At 47.2% G+C, this 26,658-nt stretch overlaps 1 protein-coding gene across 12 annotated transcripts in view; it reads left to right on the top strand.

Annotated features, from left to right (window-relative positions):
• Nucleotides 1–26,658, top strand: part of Ano1 (anoctamin 1) — a 175,144-nt gene that overhangs the window by 115,914 nt on the left and 32,572 nt on the right. For all 12 annotated transcript variants that reach the window (XM_004852162.3, XM_087205446.1, XM_021264455.2 and 9 more), the window contains one exon: nucleotides 3,160–3,320. In XM_004852162.3, coding sequence (XP_004852219.1) covers nucleotides 3,160–3,320 — 161 coding nt within the window. The remainder of the gene's footprint in view (nucleotides 1–3,159; nucleotides 3,321–26,658) is intronic.

A 26,658-nucleotide genomic window follows, 5' to 3' on the forward strand; every position in this document is an offset into this window, starting at 1 on the left:
AGGGGCTCCAGAAGATGACCAGGCACCCAGAAACCACCTAGCCCATTTCTGAGTGCTGTTCTTCCAAAGTTCACGTTGTCCTCTGTGAGCGCTGACTTGATCTGCTGATGCCAACCCAAGGACTACTCTGTGTGCGTTCAGGCCCCTGAGCTGTCAGGACGCCGTGCCAACGGGCATCTCAGTGTTTGTCCTGCGCCTTCCTTGTGTACATCACTGTGCCAAGCAACTGAGACCCTAACGGGAAATCTGAGCTAGCTCTGTCCTTCAGGAGCTCATGGTCTCCTAAGACAGCTGCTCAGTGACTTTTCTAGTGATTCTGCCAAGTACGTATCTCCAACATAGAGCCATAGTTTGGAGTATTCATCATTAGTTGTGGTCAGTAAAGAGCCAGTGAGTCTTTGGTCTTGTGAAGAAGCTGGTTCTTAGCAGTCCAGAAAGACTATATCCAGCCAATTTTTGTTTAAATCATGATTTAGGACATGAATAACACCTCAAATATTCCACCCACCCAGAATCAAAGCTCTACAGGCCTCTGGCCCAGCCCCATCCAGTGCTATTTTTGTCCTAGGCAGGAGAAAGCTTGTCCCTTTGTTTGCTAGGGTGATGTGAGGTCCTCAAACTTGGGTTTGATTAGGGTAAAAATCAAAGACGGCCAGACGTGGAGGAGGGATTCAGACTGGCTTTGCTGCAAGAACTCAAAGGCTAAGGGAAATGGCAAGTGGAAACAGTCTGAGGAACCCTGCATCTCCTTTGCTCCCGAGGGGAAGAAGCCCTGCCAGCCCAGAATGTGGGCTCCTGAGAAAACCACCAGGATCCTCTTGACACTGCCAGCTCTGCCACCTTCCATCACGTGGTCAGACATGCAGACAGCAGTTGGTGCCAGAGGCAAAGCCAGTGCCCAGCCTGCCCCAACCCCAGCCACTGCCCATCAGTACCTCATATAGAAGGAGATGTCTGGTTCCCCCAGAGTCCATGCAGGAGGGAGGCCAGCAGCCAGTGTGGTGCCATCCTGCCATGCCATGCCCCTCCCACCCTCCCTGAAGAATAGACCTTCACACTCCTTGTCTTTATGTTGGCTGAGTTCAAACCAGCAGGAAAAGGCTTATTGTCTGGCTGGTGGCATTTGCACTGGAAGCAGAGGCAGGCAGGGAGAGGCCATCAGGCCTCTAGCGCCGCCCCCCCCCACTCAAGGAAGGTGGTCCCTTTGGGGTGCCTTTCATCCATAGTCCCTTGAGGGAAGGACTTGGGACATCAGAGATGTCCTAAAAATGTCAGGCACCATTGTAAAACCTGTACACATGTTGGTTGGTTTCATCCTCCTGATGACCCAGTGGTTACTATCAGCACCTCCACTCAGCAGATGGGGAAACTGAGGAGCAAGGAGTTAAGGGAAACCTGTCTGAGACCACACAGATCAGAAGCATTAGAGCTGGAGTCAAACCCAGAGTGGTTGGTGCTAGAGCACACTTTCTCGTACTGCTCATGGTACCTGGTCCTTCTCCCCACTCCACACACACACGCACGCACGCACCTCCCCAGACATTCTGGGGCCTCGACCTTAGCTGCCATTAGTCTTTCCTCCATCTTTCCCCGCCAGACACAGCACCTGGCAACACGGTGTAGCACATGTGCCATTCTGAAATAGACAGGTGGGGGCCACAACTGAGGAACAGAGCTGAGCCAGGATGCCCTCCTTCCTGGGCACAGAGCAGCATCCCCTAGAGGTGATGGCAAATGTTTACTAAACCCCAGCTGCCATGCACCAGGTGTGATTCTGAAATAGGTTCGTGTCTATCCAGAAATCTAAAAAACAAAACAGAAAGCACCCACTTTGGCTGTGTCCCACATGACCGTCTAACCCCTGGGAATGAGCCTCCAGCCTGAGCAACTATTTATAGATTGGGGTCTGGTCCAAGTTCACAGGAAGGAGAGAGTTCAGAGCAGGTCACAGTTGGAACTGTACTCTGGCCCCTCTTCCTCGTTTTCCAGAAAGAAGGGCCAAGTTGGAACTAGAGGACTTGTCCAAAGGGACAGAGTGTAGGACAGTCACTCAAGCACCCAGCCCAGGCCCCCAACCTCAGCAGAGAACCTGTGGCCCCCAAGAGCAATTCTGTGCACGGGCTTTGACGATCCAGAAACCGGGGCTCAAGTCCCACTGTGCTATTGGCTCTCAGGAAGTTACTTCCCTTCTCTGGGCTCCTTTCCCCATCTTCGAAGGTGGGATTAGAATACCACACTGTAGTCCTCAGTGCTCCTGCTCACCACTGGTGGCCTTTCAGTCCTAGGCTGGGGCTTCAGGTCTCACGCAGCTCCCTCTCTGCATGCTGTGTGTGGCTGCACCCCAGATGGCCTGTCGACTCAGCAGGATGGAGCCTCAGCAACTGGGTCCCCCCAGCCTGGAATCTTAGAGATGTGTTCCCTCCATCCCAGCCTCCGGGAGAGTCCTGGTGCCCCTTCTCTGCCCTCTGAGTATCCTGAACACCCCAGTGATTGTCATGGCTGGATGCCCAGGCTGCACCACAGGGCAGCTGCCCACCAGGCCAAAGGGAGCTGCTACCTGAGTGCTCACCACAGGGCCTGGCCTGCAGCAAGGGCTCTGGAAGCTTCAGGGTTCTTGCTGAGTTTTACTCTCTGCCTCCTTCTGTGTGCCAGGGCCTGGCCACGTGATATCCATGCAAAGACCGAAACCCAATTTCTTTAGCACAGTTCTGATGGTGCCCAGCGATGAGAGGGAGGCTGATGGGGATACTTTGCTCAGGGCTGGCGAGACTCAGGCTGTGAGTGCCATTACCCTGGGGTCAGCCTAGAGGGAGCGCTCTATTCCCCTCCTGCATCAAGCAAGCCTGGATGTTTGGCCCCAGGGTCAGTTAGAGTCCCAGGACCCTATGCCAAATGACATCACAGGGCCCTTGTTCAGACACCATTAAGGGTTTTAAGGCAGTAGGTTCAGGGCCTCACACTAAGCCTCGGGCCCTGTGGCGGAGCTCAGGTTGAGGACAGCATGGGTGACATACCTGGGAAGTTGGCCCTTGGTGGGACAGGAGGACAGGTGTGACTGAAGCCAGCTGATGCGCCTCGCCGTCTCTGCTGTGCTGTAGCGTGGCCCCAGGAGGTGTTGTATCCAAGCACTGGGGACTGAGGGCCACCTTTCTCTTGCAGCATGGAGATGTGTGACCAGAGGCACAACATCACCATGTGCCCTCTCTGTGACAAGACCTGCAGCTACTGGAAGATGAGCTCAGCCTGTGCCACAGCCCGCGCCAGCCACCTCTTCGACAACCCAGCCACTGTCTTCTTCTCCGTCTTCATGGCCCTGTGGGGTAAGCGAGGCCGACAGTGTATGGGCCACCAGCAGTGACGCGGTGCCTTTTGTCCATAGTGGGGTTTGCCAGGGATGCACCCAGGCTGGGGGTGGAAATCACCGCCATGCCACTGGGTCTGTGCTGCATCAGAGATGCAGGGGAGTTACCCTGACCACACAAGAGCCAGCTGCCCCTCCGGACAACCCAGGAAGGTGCTTTGCTCTAAGACCCTGGGGGCCGGGGCTGTCAGCCCAGGGAGGGCAGCTGCTTCAGAACATGGTGGCCAGGGCTCTGTAGCCTTCCCTGCCACGCTGGCCATGCTGGCTGTGATTCCTGCAGATGAGGCTGCCCGGAGGCAGGCCTGGGGACCCTGTCTCTCCTTAGATCCTTACTGCCTCCCTGCTGGCTTCCTGTGCCCATTCTCAGATGAGAAAGCTGAGGCCCAGAGAGACGTGAAATCCTGGGGTTTCGAAGCTCCCGAGCAGCTAAGGCAGACGTGTGCACAGGTGCACATACACACACGTGTACACACATGCTTTCTGGTTGCTCCTTGGGCAGCAGCCTGTAATGTCCTCTTCCCTGACACAGAGCCTGGCACATACAGGGCCACATGTGTCTGGGTACCATCGCTGAAGGAAGTAAGCCTGTGATTCCAAATCCCATGCCCTAAACACTGGGCCCCACTTCCTCTAGTGGCCACGGTGAACGCTCCTCTTCCAGGGGATTCCCAATCCCAGTCCCACCTGGCCCCCAACTCTGGCCTCGGGAGGCAGGAGGCTGGTAAGGGGCAGCTAATGCATGTCCGAAGATGTTTCCGGTTAGCAAATGGTGCTGGCCCTTCTCTGCAAGGAGGGCTCATCACAGTGTTGGTGGCTGCGGGTTTGGGATTTGTGCAGTGCATAGCCATGATGTCCCCACTGGTCCCCGGGGCCCCAGTCCTCTCTTCCAGGGTCTTTGAGGTAAGAGGTGGGACCAGGCAGGAGACAGCACAGGAGGAGAAGGGTCGGGACCCATCAAGGAGGGAAGTCGGAAGGGCTTCCTGGGAGAGGTGTGAGGTGCTTGGCTGAGCGCTGAAGATGTGGTGGGATGGTATTTGGGGCACAAGAGTCGCATGGCGAGAGGCCAGGAAGCAGCCTTGTTGGCTTTCTGGCGTCTCACCTGGCCCCTGCTGCAGGGCACAGTCCCGGGGCTGGAAATTGCTCCAGCTCTTTACCACCTGGGTGCCCAGCGGGCATCAGGAGCAATCGTGGACTGAACTTGATCACTTTGCATGGCTCTGTGTGCCTTGCTGTCTGTGTGACCTCTATCCATGAAGATCTGATGCACCCTCTTCCTAAGTGGAAACAATGTGTCTCTCAAAGATGTGCTTGCGTCTCTGAGGTCCAAGCCCTGTGATTCCAGCTCAGACTCCTCCTAGCAGGGCCAGCTGCTCAGCAGTGCTGGCTCCTCAGGGTGGGTTTGGACTGGGAAGACAGGGCCAGATCTGTAGCCAGCCCGAGACAGCTGTGGGTAGGGCTGAGCAAGTCTGAGGCCCAGGTGCTGGTCTGGGAGCTGCACACCCCTTCTGCCTGTCCTTTGGTGCCTGAGTCCTCCCCACCGGAGCCCAGCAGCCTCTCCAGTCCCAGAAGTTCTGTTTAGTCTGACAGAGTTTTCTCTGTGGATGTTTAAGAGAATTTTCAGCAAGTCCAGAGAGGCAGAAGAACTGAGCTTAGCTTAGCATCCATGTGGCCCTGACTTCCTGCCCTAGGCCCAGGTATGATTGGGAGGCATCAGGTGACCGGGGAGCAGAGAACCTGTCCTGTCCTCGGCTCCTGCTCCAGCACTGGCAGCGGGACTGAGTCCTTAGCCAGCCAGGTGCTGGTGAGGGTGTGGGTCAGGGCATCTCCCAGCAGATGCTGTGTAGCCAGCCCTCTCCCCAGCCCACGGTGACTCTTGGAGAGCAGTCAGGGGGCCTTATTGGCGTTCCTATTGCATGGGCTCCATCCTGTCCTCATCCACACTGCAGACCCTGCCACACAGGGCTGGAAGGCCAGGTCCATTCCATTAGTGCATCTCCAAGGGGGTCACCAGGCAGCTCTTCCTCCATTCAGGGACCCTACGTCCCTGTGGAGCTGCTGAGCCAACACCCACTGGGGATCCACACAGTGCCAAGCCACCCCAGTGACTAGGGGGTCATTCGGTGCCACCTTCCGTGGACAGCCAGTTAACCCATTGTGTACCCAGACACCCGCCAGGGACTCCAATTCCAGCTCGGCCACATCATCACCTCTTCAGTGTAAGCTCAGCTTCTTCATCTGTAAAATGGGCTCCGGGGGAGATGAAATAATGGATACACAGTCTCCGCAAGGCTTAACACACAGCTGGCACTCAGCACAGTATGTGGTCAGTGCCACTTCATCACACTGCAGTATTGCGAGAACTCAGTAAATCCTACATGAAAGTGCTCACAGTGTGCCTGGCATGTAGGAGATGTTATCAACCAGTACTGATGGAATGTGTCACACATCTGGCACCTCAGCAAACCATGGGAGGCAAAAACCAATGTATCCACTCCTCCTAAAAGCTCACCACCTAGGATTCCAAGGGAGCAGTATGTGCAAAGTCCCTGTGGTGACTTGTGGGCCTGGGGAAGGAATCTGTGGGAATAGGCTGGAAGATGCTGGACAATCCTGGAGAGGCCAGCAGGGACATGCTATGAAGAATTTAGTGTTCTCACAAGGAGGAACCAGAAACCAGGGCAGTCTTCCACTGTGTCCAAGATGTTTTCCTGTCTGATGCCTGAGGTAGAGGCTCTAAACATAACAGGAAGCTCAGGCAATGATCAGGAAGGAGTTAGCTCTGACTGGAGGCAGCAGCTGTGGCTTTCACAGGGGATGTATTGTAGTCCCCACCACCTTCTCATCTGTGGCTACGTGTGACAAGAGGCACAGCGGGGGCAAAACTCTGGGAAAGTGGCTGAAACGAAAGTGCAAGAGAAGCAAAGGGAGCCTCTTCCCGCCTTCCCTCCCTGGCCCTGGGACGTTCCTGACTTTGTCCCCTCATTTCCCTCTTTCCCAGTTTAAAGTTCTGCCCTGGTAGTGACTTCTCCCCATAAAGCGCACCAGTGGTGAAGAATCCTCTGATAGTGCCCCAGTGAGCTCTCCAGCCGTCCAGAGCATCCAGGGGGTGGGCTCCGCTGAGCAGGCTCCCTCTATAGCGTGGGTTAGAAATCGCAGTCCTCTACCGCCAAATGAGAACAAAAGGTTTTGACATTGCCCTGGAGGTGCCTGGCCCAAGCCCTGCTCTCCCTGAGGGCTGCCCACCCAGCCTGACCTCAGCCCTAGGAAGGGAGCAGCCACCCACATTTCCCTGATCACGTCCCCTGCGGACCTGTCCACCGTCATGGGATTCTCCACCCTATGCTGTGGTTTCTGGAAGCTCATTAAAAGCACAGATCCTGGGTTTCGGGTGTAGCTCAGAGGTAGAGCACACAGTTAACCTTCACCAGCACCAAAAGCATGCAGACTCCTGGGCACCATGCCTGACCTGCTGATTTGGGACCTAGGGCCCTGGAATCTGCATGGTGAGCAAGCTCTGAGCCGCCCTGTGCCCGTGGGTACCTGAGCTTCTGATCCATCTGTGGCCCCAGCCTCTCTCTCTCTTCCTATACATCCCTCTGTCCAGATTTACTGCCAATCCATCTCCCCCACTCTCGGAAGTTGCTTCTGTTCTCCAGAGCCCAGCACCACCACCACCCCCATCTTCAAGGTGGCAGTATTAATGGTGCCACCTGGTCCGGTTGCTGGAAACATAGAATGAGGTGTGACGTGTGACATTCTCAGGCTGAGCCTGCCTATGCCTGGAGCTGGCCCGTAGGTCCTACTGGCTGGTACAAGTGAGCGTTATTTACTTATTTTTTTTAGTGTGGAGGACATAGCCAGAGCCTGGGAGATTGGGTTGAGGCTCAGATCAGAATTCTGCCTTATGCTGGGGGCTCTGCCAATTCGGTGACTTCATTTCCTTCACAACAGAGCAACCAGCCGCTCAGGTGGGCTGGGCCTCCCCTGTGCTGAGCTCTGAGATGTGCAGTCACCTCCCTAGTGATGGGACAGGTCCAGAGCTCTGTGACCCCTTGGGGCAGATGCCCATATTGAAGAAACTTCCCCCAGCCTCCAGCCAGCCTACACCAGCCAGGAGCCAGAGGCAAGGCATGAACCCCATTATTCTGGCTCCTGAGGCCCCAGTCGGTTGAAGGCTATGTTGCTCACTGGCTGTTTCCCAGCAGGTATCTTGCTTGCTCCTGACTCAGTTGCCTCAAATGTATCCCGCTTACCTGGAATAGCTGGTCCATCTATCTTCATAAAAGCATGCCTGTTTCTCCTATAGACTGCTTGTCACACCCCAGACTTAGCACTCTGCATGGGCTGTCTCAGGAATCCCCTGAACAGCCCCAGAGGGGGATGCTGTTATTTTCTCTGATGAGGACACTGAGGCACAGAGAAGTTAAGTGACTTTCCCAAGATCACACAACTGACAGAATGATTACAGCTCCATGGCCTGACCCATCTGCCTCCAAGATCCCAGTGAAAGCCCTGGTCACATCTCTCCACCTATTCAGTGCCCTCTTAGGCCAGCAGGGATTTACCCAAAATCAGCAGTGAGGGATACACAGGCAGTGATGTTGCCCATGGAGATGCGAGTGTGTTGTAAACACGGGCTGCTTTGTCCTCGAGGTGTTGGCCAGCCCTGCTGCAGCCCTGGCCTTAGAGACCAAGCATCCAGGAGGGTCTCATTCTCCCAGGATTGGGGAAGGGGAGGCTGTGCCCCTGCCTTGGTGGGAGTCACCACTGTGCCCATCTGTCAAATGGAGATTCAGCCAACACAGCCCATTTTGGAGGAAAAAAAGTCACAAAAAAGCCAACTACTCCCACGAAGGCCTTTGGAGAAAGGAAGCTTATTTAAATCAGGATGGAAACAGCAGGATGGAACGAGGTGGGCCTGAGCAGTTTGGAGCCATCCACCTCCACAGCCTGCAGGGTGGGTGCAGAGGTGACAACAAGGCCTCTCCCTGCCCTTTCACACCGCTGTCAAGTGCAGTAAGTGCAATTAGCGTAGAGCTCCTGGTTTTTTCTTTGTTGTTTTTTTTTTTAGTCCCTCGTTCAATTACTCATTGACTTCCCTCTAAGGGATCATTTTCCTGCTGGAGTCTCTTCTTCCATTGTGTCTTTTTCCTGCCCTCCAGCTGTTCCATTTCTGCTGCACAGTTGCACACAGCAGCTCCAGACCTGTTCCTCAGGGAGCGGAGTCTGGATCCCCCCTCCCAGCCCCTTCAGGTCTGAGTTTTCATCTCTACCCCCACCCCTGTGGGCCCGGCCTTCCTGGAGCCAGCACGCTGATCCCTGAGTCTTCTGACTGCTCCTGCCCAGGATGCCTGACATTTCAAAGCCCTAAATAAGATGTCACATTAAGCGGCTTTGAGTCCCATTGAGCTATTTGCTGGGATCAATTTTCTGAAATTATAGCATAATAATGGGTTTTCACCGCCTGTCAATCCCACGCGGAACAAAGGAACTTATAGGATATCGGCCCAGCTGTGGGAAGCTGGAGAGAGATGGTCTGACTTGAATGAGATGCAGGAGGTGCGGGTGAACCTCCTGGGCTGGGCCCCACTGAGTCACCTGAAGCTGAGTGAGGACAGAGGACAGTTAGAGTGTGATTGTCCTCAGAGATTAAAAGGCCAATGGCAGGTCACAAGCAGAATGTTCAGGGGATAAGTAGTCAGGGTGTCTGGTGTCTCCATCCAAAAGCGAAGGGCTGGAGGCCTCTGTGCACTGCAAGCTCAGTGTGGAGTGTCCTGCCCTGCAGCTCTGCCCTCCAGCTGGCCAGAGGGGTCTGCACTGAGCGGTCCCTTCCCTGCACAGGGAGCAGTGGTTAGTGAGGCTGGTCCCCGTTCTCAGGGGCTCTCAGTCAGCCCGGGTTGCTCTGACCAGACCCCCAGACTGGGCTGCAGCCCCACCCACCCACTGCTGAGGGGTCAGTGTGTAGTAAGGGCCTGTCTCCTAGGGCACAGGTGGCACCTTCTCTCTGTGCCCTCACATAGCGGAAGGGCCTCTTTTAAGGGCACTCGTCCCATTCCCAAGGGTCCTATCCTCAGGACCTAGTCACCTGCCACAGGCCACCTCCTAACTCCATCACTTTGGGGCTGAGGATCTAACTTTCTGAATGAATTTTGGGGCCACCCAAATATGCAGTGTATAGCCAGTCTATTAGGGAACTAATAGATAATCAGGTACCATATGTAAGCCGGCCACAGGGGTGCATCCCTGTAATCCCAGCACTATAGGAGGTTGAGACAGGAAGATCACAAATTCAAGTCCAGTCTGGGTCCCTGAGCAATTTAGTAAGACCCAGTCTCAAAAATATTAAAAAGGGTTGGAACTGGAGCTCAGTACAAAGGCCTTGGGTTCAATGCTCAATACTGAAGGAAAGAAGAAAAAAAAGATATGTGTGTGTGTGTGTGTGTGTATGTGTGTACACATAAATATATGTGCCTCTGTTCACAAACTCAATTCTCTCCACAATTCTGGTCACAAACCAAACTAGATAAGAACCAAATCAAATTTCCCTATAAAGTCAGCATTGAATGTAACCATTGAATTTGATTCGGTTCTCATCCAACTCTGTTTGTGACCAGAATCATGAAAAGAATCAAGTTTATGAACCGAGGTACCACTATATATACAGAGTACGCCTAAAAACTGTATGCAATACTTCAGCACTTCATCGTACTAATAAATGTCTGGAAGCCAATGGCCACCACTTTGAGCACCTCTTGTAATTGTAGAGGCCAAGGGTAGCTTGTATTAATCTCATGATGTCTCAATAAATTTAGTATTAAAATATTTATACAAGGAAGGGGAAAGGGAAGAAAAGAAAAGAAAAAGTATGAGAAAGAAAAAAAATGGAAACAAAATCTATGTAAATAGGGAAGGGTGGACAGGTAATGGGGAAAAAATAAGAACCAAGACACATCATGTTCAGGTACAAGCACCCAATGATAAATGTAAATGTGTTGTATACCTAAAATGTACCAATTAATATATAAATACAAAATAAATAAAAATTAAAAAATAAAATATTTATGCAAGGGCTGGGGATTTAACTCAGTGGTGCCGTACCTGCCTCGCAAGCGCAAGGTCCTGAGTTCGATCCCTGGTACCACACACACACACACACACACACACACAAATAATAATAATATTTATACAAGTTTTTTTCTCTGATATATACATTTGTGTCTCTGTCTCTTTCCCTCTCTCTCACTATATATATACTTGTGTTATTAGTCAGCTAGAACTGCTATTTAAAAACAAAACCACAGTAGATAGGGAGCTTAAACCAGAGACATTTATCTCTCTCACAGTTTGGAAACTGAGAAGCCTGAGACCGAGGTGCTGGCTGACTTGATTCTTGTTAAGGGCCCTCAGCTGGGCCTTCAGAGAGCGCCTTCTTGCTCATGCAGCAGCAGGAAACACAGCTCCCCATCTCGATGTCTTTTCTTACCAGGCCACTAATCCCAGCATAGGACCCCGCCCTCATGACCTCATCCAGCCTCATCACCTTCCTAGGCTCTGCCTCCAATTCTATCACATGGGGGACCCACTAAATGGTGACTCCACAGTCCCTCCAGCCCCACCCCTGGCAGCCACAGATCTGTTTCATAGCCTCTGGATTTGCCGTAAACATTCTAAATACTTCCCATTAAATGGAATGCACGGGACCATTGTGGCCTTGGCTCTGTGACCAGCCTTCTGGAGGGACACAGTGGAGATCCTAGCAAGTAGGCTCAGTCAGGAGAATGATCCCCCACTGCACAGCCCTGCCTTGGCTCTGCTGTGGACCAGTCCGCAGGGAGCCTCTCAGGCAGACACCAAACTGGGAGGCTGAAGCCAGCACAGCCGAGTCCTGGGCCCAAGCTCGCAGCTGGGCCTAATCCAGGGGAGACCCAGAGATGCGCTCACCTGCAGCCTTGGACTTGCCTTTGCAGAATGCTGTGTCATTAAAACAAATGTGTAAAGCAGGAAGGACACAACTGGACCAGGCCCACTGGATGCCCTCTCCATCTGTGTGGTGTCCCTTGCCACTGTGGGGCTCTGGATTTCAAGAGTGGTCTTGTCTCTTTGCCACTTGTATGGTTTACCCTGTGCTAGGGGAAGTGACCCTTGTATGATTGGCCCGCGGACTGGGCTGATCTTGGTATCACAGACCTGGGGCAGGTTTCCACTATTAATGAGTCCCTGGCTCCTCAGACCCTCAGTTTACCTGTCTGTAAAGTGCAGCATGTTATCCAGACCTCAGGTTGGGGGTCAGGTTAAGGGGATCAATGTGAGAAGGCACCATGTCAGGTGCTGCTGCCAGCCAGAGGTGTGTGATGGTGTGTGGTGCAGCTGGCACATGTCACACCTGTCACCTGTGAATGGGCGCCTCCAGGGCAGGGGCAGAACCTGTGGCCCACATGGCTGGCATGAGGAGGGCCAGCTCCAGAAGCATCTTTTCAAAGGGCAAGTGCTTGGTATCCCCCAGCTTTGCTCAGCACAGTAGAAAGCATGTTTTGTTTGGTTTGGTTTTTCAAGACAGGGTTTTACTGTGCAGTTTAGGCTGACCTTGAGTCCACAGTGTAGCCAAGGCTGGCCTCAAGCTCACAGCAGTCCTCCTGTGTCAGCCTCCCAAGTGCTGGGATTACAGGTGTGTGCCACCATTCCTGGCCTAAAAGTTGCTTTTTTATGCTGTCTGTGATGTCCATTGCTGAGGGCTGCCCCTGGGCTCAGCATGAGCCTCCACAGCTCCCTCCTGCTGGCCAGGCCAGAGCACCACAACTCTACCCCTGTGCTCCAGAGGCCACAGAGGCAGGCAGTAGGGCATGGTGAGGTCTGTGGCCACATGGACAATGTCTGCCCAGATTTTTTGCAAGGCTCAACTCCAGCTTCCCAGTGCCAGTGTAAAGGAGAAGCAGAATCCTAGTTTACATCAAATGTCTGTATTTTGGTAAGCATGGCTGAGCCAAACAAGCCATGCCCATGTCTCATTTCCACACCCCAGCTACAGGTTGTATTCTGGTCTTGGTCCTGGTCAGCCTAGACATATCCAGGAGAGCCCCTTGTATCCATGCTAAAACAATTAGCTGTGTGCATACCCTGAATTCAGTACCAGCTGCCTTGCTCTGTGACCTTAGGCAAGTCACTCAACTTCTCTGTTCCTGTGTTTCCTTATCCATAAAGTGACATGCTCTGTGCTCTATTGGACTTACAATTATGACTGTGATTGTTATTCCCTTAAGGAAAATACAACATCTGTGCGCAGAGCATGTGTCCAGGACAGGTTACATGTAGACCTCGGAGTCAAATAGGATTAGGTTGCAATCCCAGATGGGCACAGCATGTAGCCCAAGGAGCCTCGATGTCCTGGTTCATATCTATAAATGGAAATCATCCCTCCTGTGCATGATGTTGTGAGCATGATGTTGACCATTGCCCATGAGATGCTGGCTCTGTGTTGAGCATACAACCAGGTCACATTTAATGGCTCTGTCCTGTGAGCTGGTGAATGCAGTGATTCCATGCTCTGCAGGGATCCACACACTACCCTCCCAGGCAGGGCTCCCTGAAGATGAGTGCTTGCTGCTCTCGGACAGCTGAGGTCGGGAAGGGTGTGTGGCTGAGGAGAGGCCGCTGTCCTCACTTCCCTGGGAGGAGCTTCCAGAGCTGTCTAAGCAGTGGGGACATGGAGAGAAAGGCAGAGGCTGCTCTTGGCTTCCTCTCGGGATGCCGTGCTGCTGGCCAGGCTGCCCCACCCACAGGCTGCCCTCCATGGTGTCCTTGTCACAGGCCACCTGCTCAGGGCCAGGTTCCCAGCAGGATTTCAGCGTCCAGCTTTATGGTTTCCATGGGATGTTTGGCTACATTTATACACTGCAGTGATCACCTCAGGGTATTTAAGTTTAGCCATCATCTCAAACGTGTAGCATTTCTTTTTTTTTTCTTCTTTTTTTTCCCCCCATTAAGTTTATTGGTATATTTTCGGTATAAAATACAGTTACATTCATCATTGGGATCTTGTAACTTTACATGAGTATCTTGGTTCTTTTTTTTTTTTGTATTAAATTCTTTTATTGGTACATTGTAGGTATACAACACAATTACATTTCTCATTGGGAATTGTACCTTTATATAATGCATCTTGGTTCTTATTTTGTCCCCATTCCTAGCCCTCCCTTCACGCCCTCCACCCTTCCCTATTTACAAAGAGTTTATTTCCATTTTTTCTATTTCTCAGCATTTTTTCTTTTCCCTTCTTTCCTTTCCCCTGTGCCTCCCACTACCCCTACCCCTTTGGACCTTTTCTTCCTATTTTACATTATTGATTATTCATTCTAATCATTGGTACATTTTAGGTATACAATATAATGACATTCATCATTGGAAATTTGCACCTTTACATAGTCTCTCTTGGTTCTTATTTTTCACCCTTGCCCAGCCCTCCCATCAACCCCTCCAGTCCTCCCTATTTACAAAGATTTTGTTCCTATTTTTCCATTTTCTCATATTAATCCCATTCCCTTCTATCCTTTCCCCTAGCCCTCCCACTTCCTTCCCCTTTGCCCCTTTTCTTCCTATTTCACATGACCTATTATACATTTAGTCCTTATTTACACTTTCAGTTTCTTACACCAGAGAAACTATTTGGTATTTACACATCTGTGTCCTATTTATTTCACTTAAGAGTATTGCCTCAATGTGCATCCACTTAGCTATAAATGCCTCTAATTTCTCATTTTTTATGGCTGAGTAGTACTGCATTGTATAAAAAAACCCACATTTTCTTTATCCAGTCTCCAGTTCATGGGCATTTGGGCTGTTTCCAAGTTTTAGCTATTACAAACTGCACTGCTATGAACATGGGTGCACATATATCACTGTGGTATGATTCTTTTAATTCTTTGGGGAAGATCCCCAGCAGTGGAATAGCGGGGTCAAATGGGACTTCCAGTCCTCATTCTTTGAGGTATCTCCATACTGATTTCCACAGTGCTTGCACCAGTCTACACTCCCACCAGCAGTGGAGCAGGGTTCCTCTTTCCCCACAGCCCCGCCAGCATTTGTTATTGGTTGATTTCATGATAGCAGCCATTCTTTCTGGAGTGAAGTGGAATCTCAGCGTTGGTTTCATTTGCATCTCTTGAATGACCAGTGATGTTGAACATTTTTTCATGTATTTATTTGCTATTTCTACTTCTTTGTCTGAGAAATGTCTGTTCATTTCAGATGCCCATTTTTGGATTGGGTCTTTAAATTTGGGAGGTCTGATCTTTTTAAGATCTTTATAGATTCGAGATAGTAGACCTTTGTCTGAGGAAGAGCAGGTGAAGGTTTTTTCCCACATTGTGGGTTGTCTCTTCACACTGCTGGTGGTTTCTCTTGCTATGCAGAAGCTTTTTAATAAGAAGAGATCCCACTTGTTGATTGTTTGTGCTAGTTCACGGGCAACTGAGGTTTTGTTCATAAAATCTTTTCCTACACCAATGTCTTCAAGGGTTCTACCTAACCTCTGTTCCAACTGGTTCAGAGTTTCTATTTTAATATTTAGATCTTTAATCCATTTTGATTTTAGTTTAGTGCATGGTGAGAGATATAGGTCTAGTTTTAATCTTTGGCAAGTTGAAGCCCAATTTTTCCAGCACCATTTATTAAAGAGGCTATCTTTCCTCCAGTGAGGGTGTTTGGCTCCTTTGTCGAAGATGAGATGGCTGAGTGTGTCTGGCATTGTTTCTGCATCTTCTAATCTGTTCCACTGGTCCTCAAGTCTGTTTCTTTGCCAGTACCATGCTGTTTTTATCACAGTAGCTTTGTAGTATAGTTGCAGGTTGGGGATTGTGATACCCCCTGCCATGTCTCTGTTACCTAGAATTGCTTTTGCTATTCTGGGTCTCTTCTTGCTCCAAATGAATTTTGGGATTGTTTTCTTGAGGTCTATGAAGTATGCTGGTGGGATCTCAATTGGAATTGCATTAAATCTATATAGCAGTTTTGGAAGTATGGCCATTTTCACTCTATTAATCCTTCCTACCCAGGAGCAGGGGATGTCTGTCCATTTTCTGATATCATCTTCAATCTCTCTTTTCAGAGTGCCATAGTTTTCAGAGAAGAGGTCTTTGATTTCTTTCATTAGGATGATTCCTAGGTATTTCAGTTTTTTGGATGCTATTGTGAAAGGAATTATTTGCCCTATTTCTCTCTCAGTGAGTCTGTCATTGGTGTAGAGGAAAGCTATTGATTTTTGTGTGTTGACCTTGTAAGCAGCTACTTGACTGAATTTGGTTATTAAGTCTAGAAGACTTTTGGTGGAGTTCTTGGGATCTTCTATATAGAGTATCATGTCATCTGCAAATAATGACAATTTGACTTTTTCATTACCTATCTTTATTCCTTTTATTTCTTTCTCTTGTCTAATTGCCATGGCTGATGTTTCCAGAACTATATTGAACAAGAGTGGTGATAGTGGACATCCTTGTCTTGTTCCTGATTTTAGTGTGAAGGATTTCAGTTTTTGACCATTTAGTATGATATTGGCTGTTGGTTTTTCATAGATGGCTTCTATCAGTTTGAGGTAGAGATCATCTATTCCAATTATTTGTAGGGTTTTTATCATAAATGCATGTTGGATTTTGTCAAATGCTTTTTCTGCGTCTATGGAGATAATCATATGGTTTTTGTCCTTGGCTCTATTGATCTAGTGTATTACATTGATTGATACGCATATATTGAACCATCCCTGCATCCCTGGGATGAATCCCACTTGATCAGGGTGTATGATCTTCTTGATGATCTTCTGCATTCTGTTTGCCATTATCTTATTAAGGATTTTTGCATCTATGTTCATTAGTGAGATTGGCCTATAGTTCTCTTTTTTAGTTGGGTCTTTCTCTGCCTTGGGGATCAAGGTGATACTTGCTTCCAGGAATGAATTTGGGAGTATTGCTTCCCTTTCAATTTCAGTGAAGAGTTTAAACAGTAGTGGCAGCAGTTCCTCTCTAAATGTCTTGTAGAATTCAGCAGTGAAACCATCAGGGCCCAGGCTTTTCTTAGTTGATAAGTTTTTAATTACATTTTCAATTTCATTGGTTGATATTGGGTTGTTCAGAATTTTTAGGTCTTCTTTGTTCAACTTTGGTAATTCATATGTATCTAGGAATCTGTCCATTTCTTCTGTGTTGTCCATCTTATTGGCGTATAGGTTCTGGAAGTAGGTATTGATGAGCCTCTAGATTTCTGCTGGGTCTGTTGTCATTTCACCCTTTTCATTCCTAATTGCATGGATTTGGGCCTTTTCTTTCCTTTTTCTGACAAGCTTGGCTAAAAGTTTGTCAATTTTGTTGATTCTTTCGAAGAACCAACTCTTGGCTTCATTGATTTTTTTGTATCGTTCTCTTAGTCTCCATTGCATTGATTTCTCCTGTGATCTTTATAATTTCCTCCCTTGTATGAGCTTTGGGGTTGCCCTGCTCTTCTTTTTCTAGAAGCTTGAGGTTCAGCATCAGGTTATTTAATTGGGCTCGTTCTGTTTTCCTAATATGATTATTCACTGCTATGAATTTCCCTCGTAAGACTGCTTTCATTGTGTTCCATAGATTCCAATATATTGTATTGTCATTGTCATTTAATTGAAGGAACTGTCTGATTTCTTCTTTAATTTCCTCTGTGACCCATTGGTTATTCAGAAGTGTGTTGTTCAATTTCCACGTGTTTATGAAATTTTTTGAGTTTCTTTTGCTATGGATCTCCCATTTCATTGCACCATGGTCTGATACTATACAGGGGATAACTTCAATTCCTTTGCACTTACTTAAACATGTTCTATGTGTGTGTATGTGGTCTATTTTGGAGAATGACCCATGTGCAACTGAGAAGAATGTGTATTCTGATTTTGTGGGGTGGAACACTCTGTAAGCATCTGTTAAGTTCATTTGTTCAAGAGTTCGATTGAGTTCTAGTATTTCATTACTTATTTTTAGTCTAGTTGATCTATCTATTTGTGACAGTGGGGTGTTGAGGTCCCCCACTACAATTGTATTAGTGCATATATGGCTTTTCATGTCCGTTAGTTTTTGTTTTATATAGTTGGGTGCACCAGTGTTTGGTGCATAGATATTTATGATTGTCATCTCTTCCTCTTGGATTCTTCCCTTTACAAGGATGTAGTGTCCTTCTTCGTCTCTCTTAATCAGTGTTGGTTTGAAATCTACTTGATCTGCCAAGAGGTAGCTACTCCTGCTTTTTTTTGGGTTCCTGTGGCATGGAGTATTGTTTTCCACCCTTTAACTTTCAGTCTATGAGTTTCCTTTTGAATGAAGTGTGTTTCTTGTATGCAGCATATTGTTGGATTTTGCTTCTTGACCCATTCTGCCAGTCTGTTTCTTTTGATTGGTGAATTGAGACCATTGACATTGATGGTTATAACTGAAACGTTCTGACTTGTCATTGCCATGACTTTTTCTTTTTGTTGGATTCTCCCCCTTTACATTTAGTTTCTTGTCATGCCAGATAGGTTCATTCTGCTTTTCTTCATGGGGTTGTGATCCTCAATGTCTGTTCCTAGGCTATTGTGTAAAATTCTTTGGAGTGCTGGTTTGGTATTCACGAAGTTCCTAAGGTGCTCTTTGTCATGAAAGTATCTTATTTCTCCATCCATTTTGAAAGCTAGTTTTGCAGGGTACATCAATCTGGGTTGGAGGCTGTTTTCTTTTAGGGCTTGGAATATGTCACTCCAAGCTCTTCTTCCCTTGATGGTTTGTGTTGAGAAGTCTGCTGTGATTCTGATGGGCTTTCCTTTGTATGTGATTTGTTTCTTTTCTCTGTCTGCTTGGAGAGCTTTGTTCTTCTGTTGGGTTTCTGGAATCTTAACAGTTATATGCCTATGTGTAGATTTTTTTTTGATCAAGGCTATTTGAGTCCTATGTGCCTTACTTATCTGTATGTCAAGCTCTTTTCCCCTGCTTGGGAAGTTTTCTGCCATTATTTCTGTGAAGAGATTTTTTATGTCATCTGCACTCTCTCCTGTTTCTTCATTGAGCCCAATCAGTCTTATGTTATTCTTCTTTGCATCATCTAGCAGCTGCTGGATTGATTTCTCATGTTCCCTTATAATTTTGAAGCAATTTTTCTTTTCTTGGTCACTAATTGCAATCTTATCTTCTATATCTGAAATTCTGTCCTCACATTGGTTCATTCTGCTGTGTAGACTTTCAGTGGAGTTTTTCATGTCCCGTAAATCTATTTGCATCTGTTTTATGGATTCCATTTGTTTCTTATGTTGGGATTTCATCATGTTCCTGAGCTCCTCTCTAGATTTATTAATCATGTCTTGCACTAGGGGCACAATTTCTCCTGTTAGCTGAGAAATTATTTCTTGTAGGGAACAGGGGAAGGGGACATTACCAGAACCTCTGCAGTAAGTCCTAGTCTCCTGTGAGCCAAGGCAGCACATGGCAAATTACAGGAAAGGTAGACAAATGAGACTGAGAAGAAGCTGAGCTTTGGGTCTGATCAGTGCTGCTCTGGGCGGCAAAGACAAAAGCCCCCTAGCTTGCAGTACCTTTTATTCAGTACATGGGGAAACAGATGTAACAAGTGAAATATAGAGTTCAGTACTTCACATTGGGATAAACAAGGTGTAACAAAACGCTGGGGGGCAGTGGAAATCTAAGAACAATGAGGAACTATGCAGATGAAGATTTGGTTCCTCCCTGGCGTCTCCCACAGGTGTGATCTTTTCCTGGAGATTGCAGAATGGCGGGGGGTGGGGGTGGGGTGGGGGGGGCTTGGGGGGGTGGGGGTGGGGGGGTGGGGGGTGGGGGGGAATCACTGAGGTCTCAGTTGTGACCAGAGGCCAAAATGCAATTATGTCTGGAATGTCCTAGCTGGGCTGTAGGCAGGAGAACTAGGCCTACTCAAATGATTTTTCCCTAGAGTTATGTAACATTGTTCCCAACAATTTCTGATTTCATTTTTTCCAGATCCCCTTTTGTTGCCAGTTCAGTGGGTCCAGGTGGTTGAGTATCAGAGGGTTCAATCTCATTTCCCTTTGAGGTTGCTGTAGGTGATCTGGAAGTCTGGTTTTGAGACTTATTTACGGGTTTTCTCATTTCGACTGGGGCGGGGGTCTGTTAGCACCTGCACAGATTACCTCCTCTGAGCTGGGTGAGGTGGGACAGGGGCTGGGAGCAGTGGCAGGGATGGTGACCCAAAAGCCCTTTTCTGTGGGCTGGGAGCAGCCGGAGGGATGGTGGCCGGGAAACCTCTTCCTCTGGACCAGGAGCAGTGGGATGGTGGCTCAGAAGCCCCTCCCTCTGGGCCAGGAGTGGTGGGAGGGATGGTGGCCCGGAAGTCCCTTCCTCTGGGCCAGGAGCAGCGGGACAGAAGGTGGCCCAAAAGCCCTTTCCTCTGGGCTGGGAGCAGTGGGAGGGATGGTGACCGGGAAGCCCCTTCCTCTGGACCAGGAGCAGTGGGACGACGGCTCAGAAGCCCCTACCTCTGGGCTGGGAACAGTGGGACTCAGTACCTTGGTCTGGTGGTCTGGTGTCCTCTGCGTCTTTGTAGTGTGGAATCAGGTGGCTGCCTGTCTGCAGTGGGGTGATTCAGTGTCTTCTGCGCGACTCAGGACCTCGGTAGGGCATGCACAGACCTGCCTGTCTGCAGCGGGCTGATTCGGGGTGTTCTGTGCAACTCAGGACCTCGGTAGGACATGGGCAGACCTGTCTGTCTGCAGAGGGGTGATTGTTGGTTCTTATTTTTTTCCCTTCCCTTGCCCTCCCTTCACCCCCTCCACCCTTCCCTATTTGCAAAGACCTTGTTTCCATTTTTTTTCCTCTTTTCATATTTTTTCCTTTCCCTTTTTCTCCTTCTCCTATCCCTTCCAATTCCCCTGCTCTTTTAGGCCTTTTCTTCCTGCTACACAATATCAGTTATACATTTTTAAAATTATAATATTAAGATCTAGGAGACATTACCACAGATTTTACTGAATTTAAAAGGATATAGAAAGCATATTACAAAAATCTTTTTTAAAATAAATTTGACAACTTCTAAGAAGTACCTTGGAAGACAAATTAATGAAACTAACTCTGGAGGAAATATAAAATTTGAATAACACCTATTAAAGAAAGTATATTCCTAGCTTGAAAAACTACCTATATGACAACAGCAGGCTCATAAACATTTGAACTGATAAATTATATCAAACATTTAAAGCAGAAAAAAGGAACACTTCTCTCCTCATTTTAGGAACTCAACATTGTGCTAATCCTAAAACTGGATAAAGATAATAGAAGAAAAAAGTATGAACATAGATAGAAATTTGTTTAACAAAACAAACTGTTAGAAGTCAGATCTGGCAGGATGTAGAAAGTGGTTTTGTTATAGGGATGGTAGTGTTGGTTCAGCATTGGAAGATCCCCTCCCAAAAGTCATCATTTAAACAAAGGAAAGGCAAAAGCCATATGATCCTGTCACTAGTTGGAGAAAAAGTATTGGACCAAATTCTACAGCTGTTCATGGTAAAAGCTATCAGGAGCCTAGAAGTAGAACAGAAACTTCTCAACAGATTAAAGACATGTACTCCATACTTCCAGCAAGAATGGCTTATATAAATGGAGAAGATACAATGCTTTCTCCTTAAGGTGGGGAGCAAGGGCAGATATGCTTACTCTTTATCTATCCATTAAACTTTGAAACCTAGGCCCCACCAAAATAGTCTGGCAATAAAATGACACAACTAGGATAGGATTGGCATGGCAGAAGCAAAATCTTTATATGTAGATGAAATGATCATCTACAGAGAAAATACTAAGAAATCTCTAGGAGCCCCTAGAACTTGTACTTGAATTTAGCAGGATTAGAAAACACAAGGTATATATAAAAATTCGGGTTTGTGTATACTTGCTATAAATGAAGAATTGGATATTGAAATTTAAAAGTTATGTAGGAGTACAAAGGACCTAGAAAAGTTAAAAACAAAAACAGTGTTGGAAGACGTTTAGTACCTAATTTTAAGACTTCTTCTAAAGCTACAGTAATCAAGGTAGTGTTGGTGTAAGGGGAGACATATAGATCATTGGAATAAAACAGAGAATCTAGAAATAGAACCACACATACATGGTCCATGGAGTTTTGAAAGATTATTTAACATTAGCATTTTATAGAATATAAACTCAATTCAAGAGCCGAGGAAGAGATAGTGTTTTCAGCAAACGGCACTAGAACACCTGGTATCCATATATAAAAAATTAACCTCAACCCTTTTTTCCATACATGAAAATAACTTGAAGGTATCTATGAACCTAAATAAGAAAGCCTACAACTATAAAACTTTAAGAAGAAATTATAAGGGAAAATATTTATGAATTCAGGGTAGGCAAGAACTACCTAGGATACAAAAAACATGATGTATAAAAGAAAAAAATAGATAAATGAGATTCCATCAAAATTTAGAACTTTAAATGACATAATTAAAATGAAAAGTAGTCCTTAAACAGACCATATTTACAATACATATAACCTATGACCAGAATATATAAAGAATTCTTAGAGCTCATTAATAGACAACCCAATTAAAATGTAGATGTAAGAAGATGATAAATAGCCAGTATAGCACAAGGAATGGTGAGCAACTCTAGAATCAGAAAAATACTAATCAGTACAATAATAAGATTGAATTATACACTCATTGAGGAGATGAAGTTAAAAGTTTTAAAAGCCTTGTCATGACTTTTTCTTTTTGTTGGATTCTCCCCCTTTGCATTTAATTTGTCACACCCAATGGATTCATTCTGCTGGGTTTCCTGGGGTTGTGATCCTCATTGCCTTTTCCTAGGGTATCTAAAATTTTTTGGAGTGCCGGTTTGGTATTCATGAAGTTCCTGAGGTCCTCTTTGTCATGAAAGTATCTTATTTCTCCATCCATTTTGAAAGATAGTTTTGCAGGGTACATCAATCTGGGTTGGAGGCTGTTCTCCTTTAGGGCTTGAAATACATCACTCCAAGCTCTTCTTGCCTTGAGGGTTTGCATTGAGAAGTCTGCTGTGATTCTGATGGGCTTTCCTTTGTATGTGATTTGTTTCTTTTCTCTCACTGCTTGTAGAATTTTGTTCTTCTGTTGGATTTCTGGAATCCTAACTATTATATGCCTATGTGTAGATTGTTTTTGATTAAGGCTAGCTGGAGTCCTATATGCCTCACTTATCTGTATGTCAAGTTCTTTTCCCCTCCTTGGGAAGTTTTCTGCCATCACTTCTGTGAAGTTTTTTTATGTCATCTGTACTCTCTCCTCTTCATTGACTCCAATCAGTTTTATGTTATTCTTCTTTGCATTGTCTAGCAGCTGCTGGATTGATTTCTCGTGTTCCCTTACAATTTTAAAGCAATTTTTCTTTTCCTCCTCACTAATTGCAATCTTATCTTCTATATGTGAAATTCTATCCTCACATTGGTTCATTCTGCTGCGCAGACTTTTGATGGAGTTTTTAATCTCTTGGAAATCTGTTTGTATCTGTTTTATGGATTCCATTTGTTTCCTATGTTGGGATTCCATCATGTTCCTCAGATCCTCTATTTTTTTAATCTGTGTCCTCTCTAGATTTATTAATCATGTCTTGCACCATGAGCAAAATCTTTGCTGTTATCTGAGTAATTATTTCTGATTTCATTTTTCCCAGATCTTCTTTTGTTGCCAGTTCAGAGAGTCCAGGTGGCTGAGTATCAGATTGTTCCATCTCGTTTCCCTTTGGGGTTGCTGTAGGTGATCTGGAAGTCTGGTTTTGAGACTTGTTTATGTGTCTTCACATTTCCATGGGAGGGGGTGCTTCTGGCACCCACACGGCTCACCTTCTCTGCCCTAGAAGCTTGGGATGGCAGCAGGGGAGCTTCCTTCCAGGTTCTGGGACCGGTTCACCTTCTCTGCCCTAGGAGCCTGGGATGGCAGCAGGGGAGCTTCCTTCCGGGTGCTGGGACCAGCTGAGCTTCTCTGCCCTAGGAGCCTGGGATGGAGGCAGGGAGCTTCCTTCCAGGTGCTGGGACTGGCTGAGCTTCTCTCCATGTAGCATTTCTCTATAATGAGAACATTCCAGATCACCTCTTGTAGTGATATTGAATTAGACCATACCATATTGTTGACAATAATCACCCTTCTGTGTCCTGAAACACCAGAATTTGTTACATTAATAGTATGTCCCTGCACCTCCTCCTCTATCCTCCCTAGCCTCTGGTGACCACTACCCTGATCTCAGCTTCCGTGAGCTCAGCTCTTTTAGCTTTCACATATAAGGAGATCATATGATGCCTGATTTAATTTACCCCACATTATGATGTCCAGGCCCATCCATGTTGCTCAAAATGACAACATTTTATTCTTTTTCTGGCTGAATAGTGTTGTGTTGTGTACCACCTTTTCTCTGTCTGCTCGTCCATTGATGAACATCTTGGTTGATTCCACGTGTTGGTGAATAATGCAGCAAAGAGAATCATGCAGGTGTGTCTTTGACATAGCAATTTCCTTTCCTTTGGATAGCTATCCAGACCTGGGATTGCCTGATCATGTGGTAGATCTTTTTAATTTCTCCGTACTCTTTTCCACAGTGGCTCTGCTAATGTACATTGTCACCAAAAGTGTGTCACAGACCCCTTTCTCCACATCCTCTCCAGCAATTGTCATTGTCAGTTTGACAATAGCTGTTCTCACCGGAATGAGGTGAGATCTCATTGTGCTTTTGGCTTGTGCTTCCCTGATGATTACTGAACATTTCATATACCTGTGTCTTCTTTTGAGACATGTCTTTTCAGATCATTTGCCCATTTTTTCAATCAGATTTTTTCCTGTGGAGTTATTTGAATTCTGTTTTCTAGATAGTAACCCCTTATCAGATGAGTAGTGTGCAAAGATTTTCTACCTTTCACTCAGCTGATTTTTTTTCTGTGCAGAAGCTTTTTAGTTTAATGCAATTCTATTTGTCTGTTTTTTGTCACCTGTGCTTTTACATTGTTGTCTAAAATAATTTTTGTCTAGACCCCGTTGGGGCTGGTTTTGAATAATATCCATCCCTTCCCACTCCTGCTCCACTCTGCACCATGGAGACCACACTTCCCAGGCTCTCTCATCACTGGAAAAAAATGCACAACACCCACAACTTAAAGCAGGAGAGATTTACTCTGGCTCGCAGTTTCAGTCAAGGCAGGAATGGTGTGGTGGAAGAGCAGAGTAGAGGAAAGCTGTTCAACCATGGCAGCCAGGAAGCAGAGAAGGGAGGAGCTGGGGACAAAAACACACCCTTCCAGTAGCCTCCCCAGCGACTGCTTCCAACCAGGCCCCACCAGCTAACAGCACATTCAGCTCTGAACTCATGGGTGGATGAATCCACTGATGAAAATAGAGCTCTCATGCTCTAGTCACCTTCCAAACACATGAGACTTTAGAGGACAGTTTAGATCTAAACCATAGCTCTGTGCCCACTTCCAGTAGCTTTAGCCCTGGAGCTATGCTGGGAACTCAAAGTGCATCTCCCCATCTCACCTGTCTTCCTGGAGCATCCCTCACAGGGACTGTGTCTTCTTGCCTCTGGCTCCCACCAGGAAGCCTCCACCATGATTCTGGATTCTCTTGGGAAGCTCCAGATTCTGGCTCTGGAAACCTCCACTCACTGTCACCACCCTATACCCAGCTTCTTGCTGCTAACCCTTGGGAATCTCGCCAGTCACCTGCTTGGGTTCTCAGCGCTCCTCTTGTCTACATGGCCAGTTCCCAGGATTACATGATCATACTTACAGTCACTATACTCACCTTACTGTGAAAAAAGGGGCATGGTGAAGGGGGTGTGTCCATGCAGACAAGCTCTGGGAGCTGAGCCCGGAGGTTCAGAGCCAATCCCTACCAATTCTAAAGTGTATTTGTCTTAGCTACTTTTCTCTCATTGCTGAAAGAAAATACTCAACACCCAGAGTTAAAGGGGAAAAGGTTTATTTGGCTCACAGTTTGTACAGGTTTTGGTCTATGGTCGGCTGGCCCCAAGGCAGGGTGGCTTGGCTGAGGGGCATGGAGAAGAGTTTATGGCGGATAGAAAGTAGCAAAGCAAGCAAGAGACAAGACAAGCCTCTTTCTGACCTTTATATCCAGGCTACCAGGATCAGGGTGGTGCCAAACTAATCAGTGGACTGATGTAGTAGTCACCCACCCTTAATCCTAGTACCCTTAACACTCTAGATCCAGCCACCTCTGAAAAAGCCCCACCTATGACTGCATGAGGCTTTTGGGGAACATCTAGACTCAAGCCAGAACAGTACTCTTCCCTGGAACATGTGGCCTCTGGTTGAGGACAGTGTGAGTTCACACTGAAGGTTCACTTGTAAAATCATTTTATTTCTATCCTGGTACCATCGCTTATCAGAGAAGCCACTTGATCCTTCTAAGCCTCAGTTTTCTTCCCTTTAAAATGGGGAAACAGGGCAACCATCATAATGGAAGGCAGCAGGAACTCCAGGAGGAGGACAAATGCAGTTGTGGGGGGCTGTATTCCATGCTATGATGCAAGCCTGAGGCAAGATCACTTTAGAAAAGAGTTTCATTTCGGCTCAAGGTTCTGGAGGTCTGAGGTAGAGGACGAGCATCCGGTGATGCCTTTTTACCAGCAGAGTCCTGAAGTAGTGCTGGGCATCATATGGCAAGAGACAACAGCACAAATGTCTGTGTCTGTTGGTGCCTCTCTCTGTCTCATATGGCCATCACCCTGATGACCTCATCTAATCCTAATCTTCTCCCATAGGTCTCCCTGAAAACACCATAGTTGGATTAAATTTCTCCCCATCTAACTCCTTACAACAGGGATTAAATTTCAACACATGAAGGCTTGAGAGACACTCCAACCGTGTCCAAACCATTGCAGGTGCCATGAGACACTGGTTTTCTTCTGACTCTAAGGGGAGTAATCTGTGGCTTCCTGGATATGACAGTCATCTGTTCATTGCTGGGACAAAATGCCTGACATACACAACTTCGAGGAGTAAAGGTTTATTTTGGCTCATGGTTTCTGAGGTCTCAGTGCATGATCTTGGCTCCAAGGCAGAAACATCATGGCAGAAGGGTATGGTGGAGGAAGCTGCTCAGCTCATAGCAGCCAGGAAGCTGGGAGAGAGGGAAAGAGCTAGAGAGGTCGAGGCAAGGACAGGATAGTCCCTTCAAAGTCACACTCCTCAGTAACCTACTTCCTCCATCTGGGCCCACCCTAACAGCCCACCCAGCCGTGAACTCATCAGTGGATGAACCTGCTGTGAGGTTAGTG

Source organism: Heterocephalus glaber, unplaced genomic scaffold (assembly GCF_053883595.1).
Source record: "Heterocephalus glaber isolate CG9 unplaced genomic scaffold, H.glaber_assembly_v1.0 deba00000594, whole genome shotgun sequence".
Classification (NCBI taxonomy): domain Eukaryota; kingdom Metazoa; phylum Chordata; class Mammalia; order Rodentia; family Bathyergidae; genus Heterocephalus; species Heterocephalus glaber.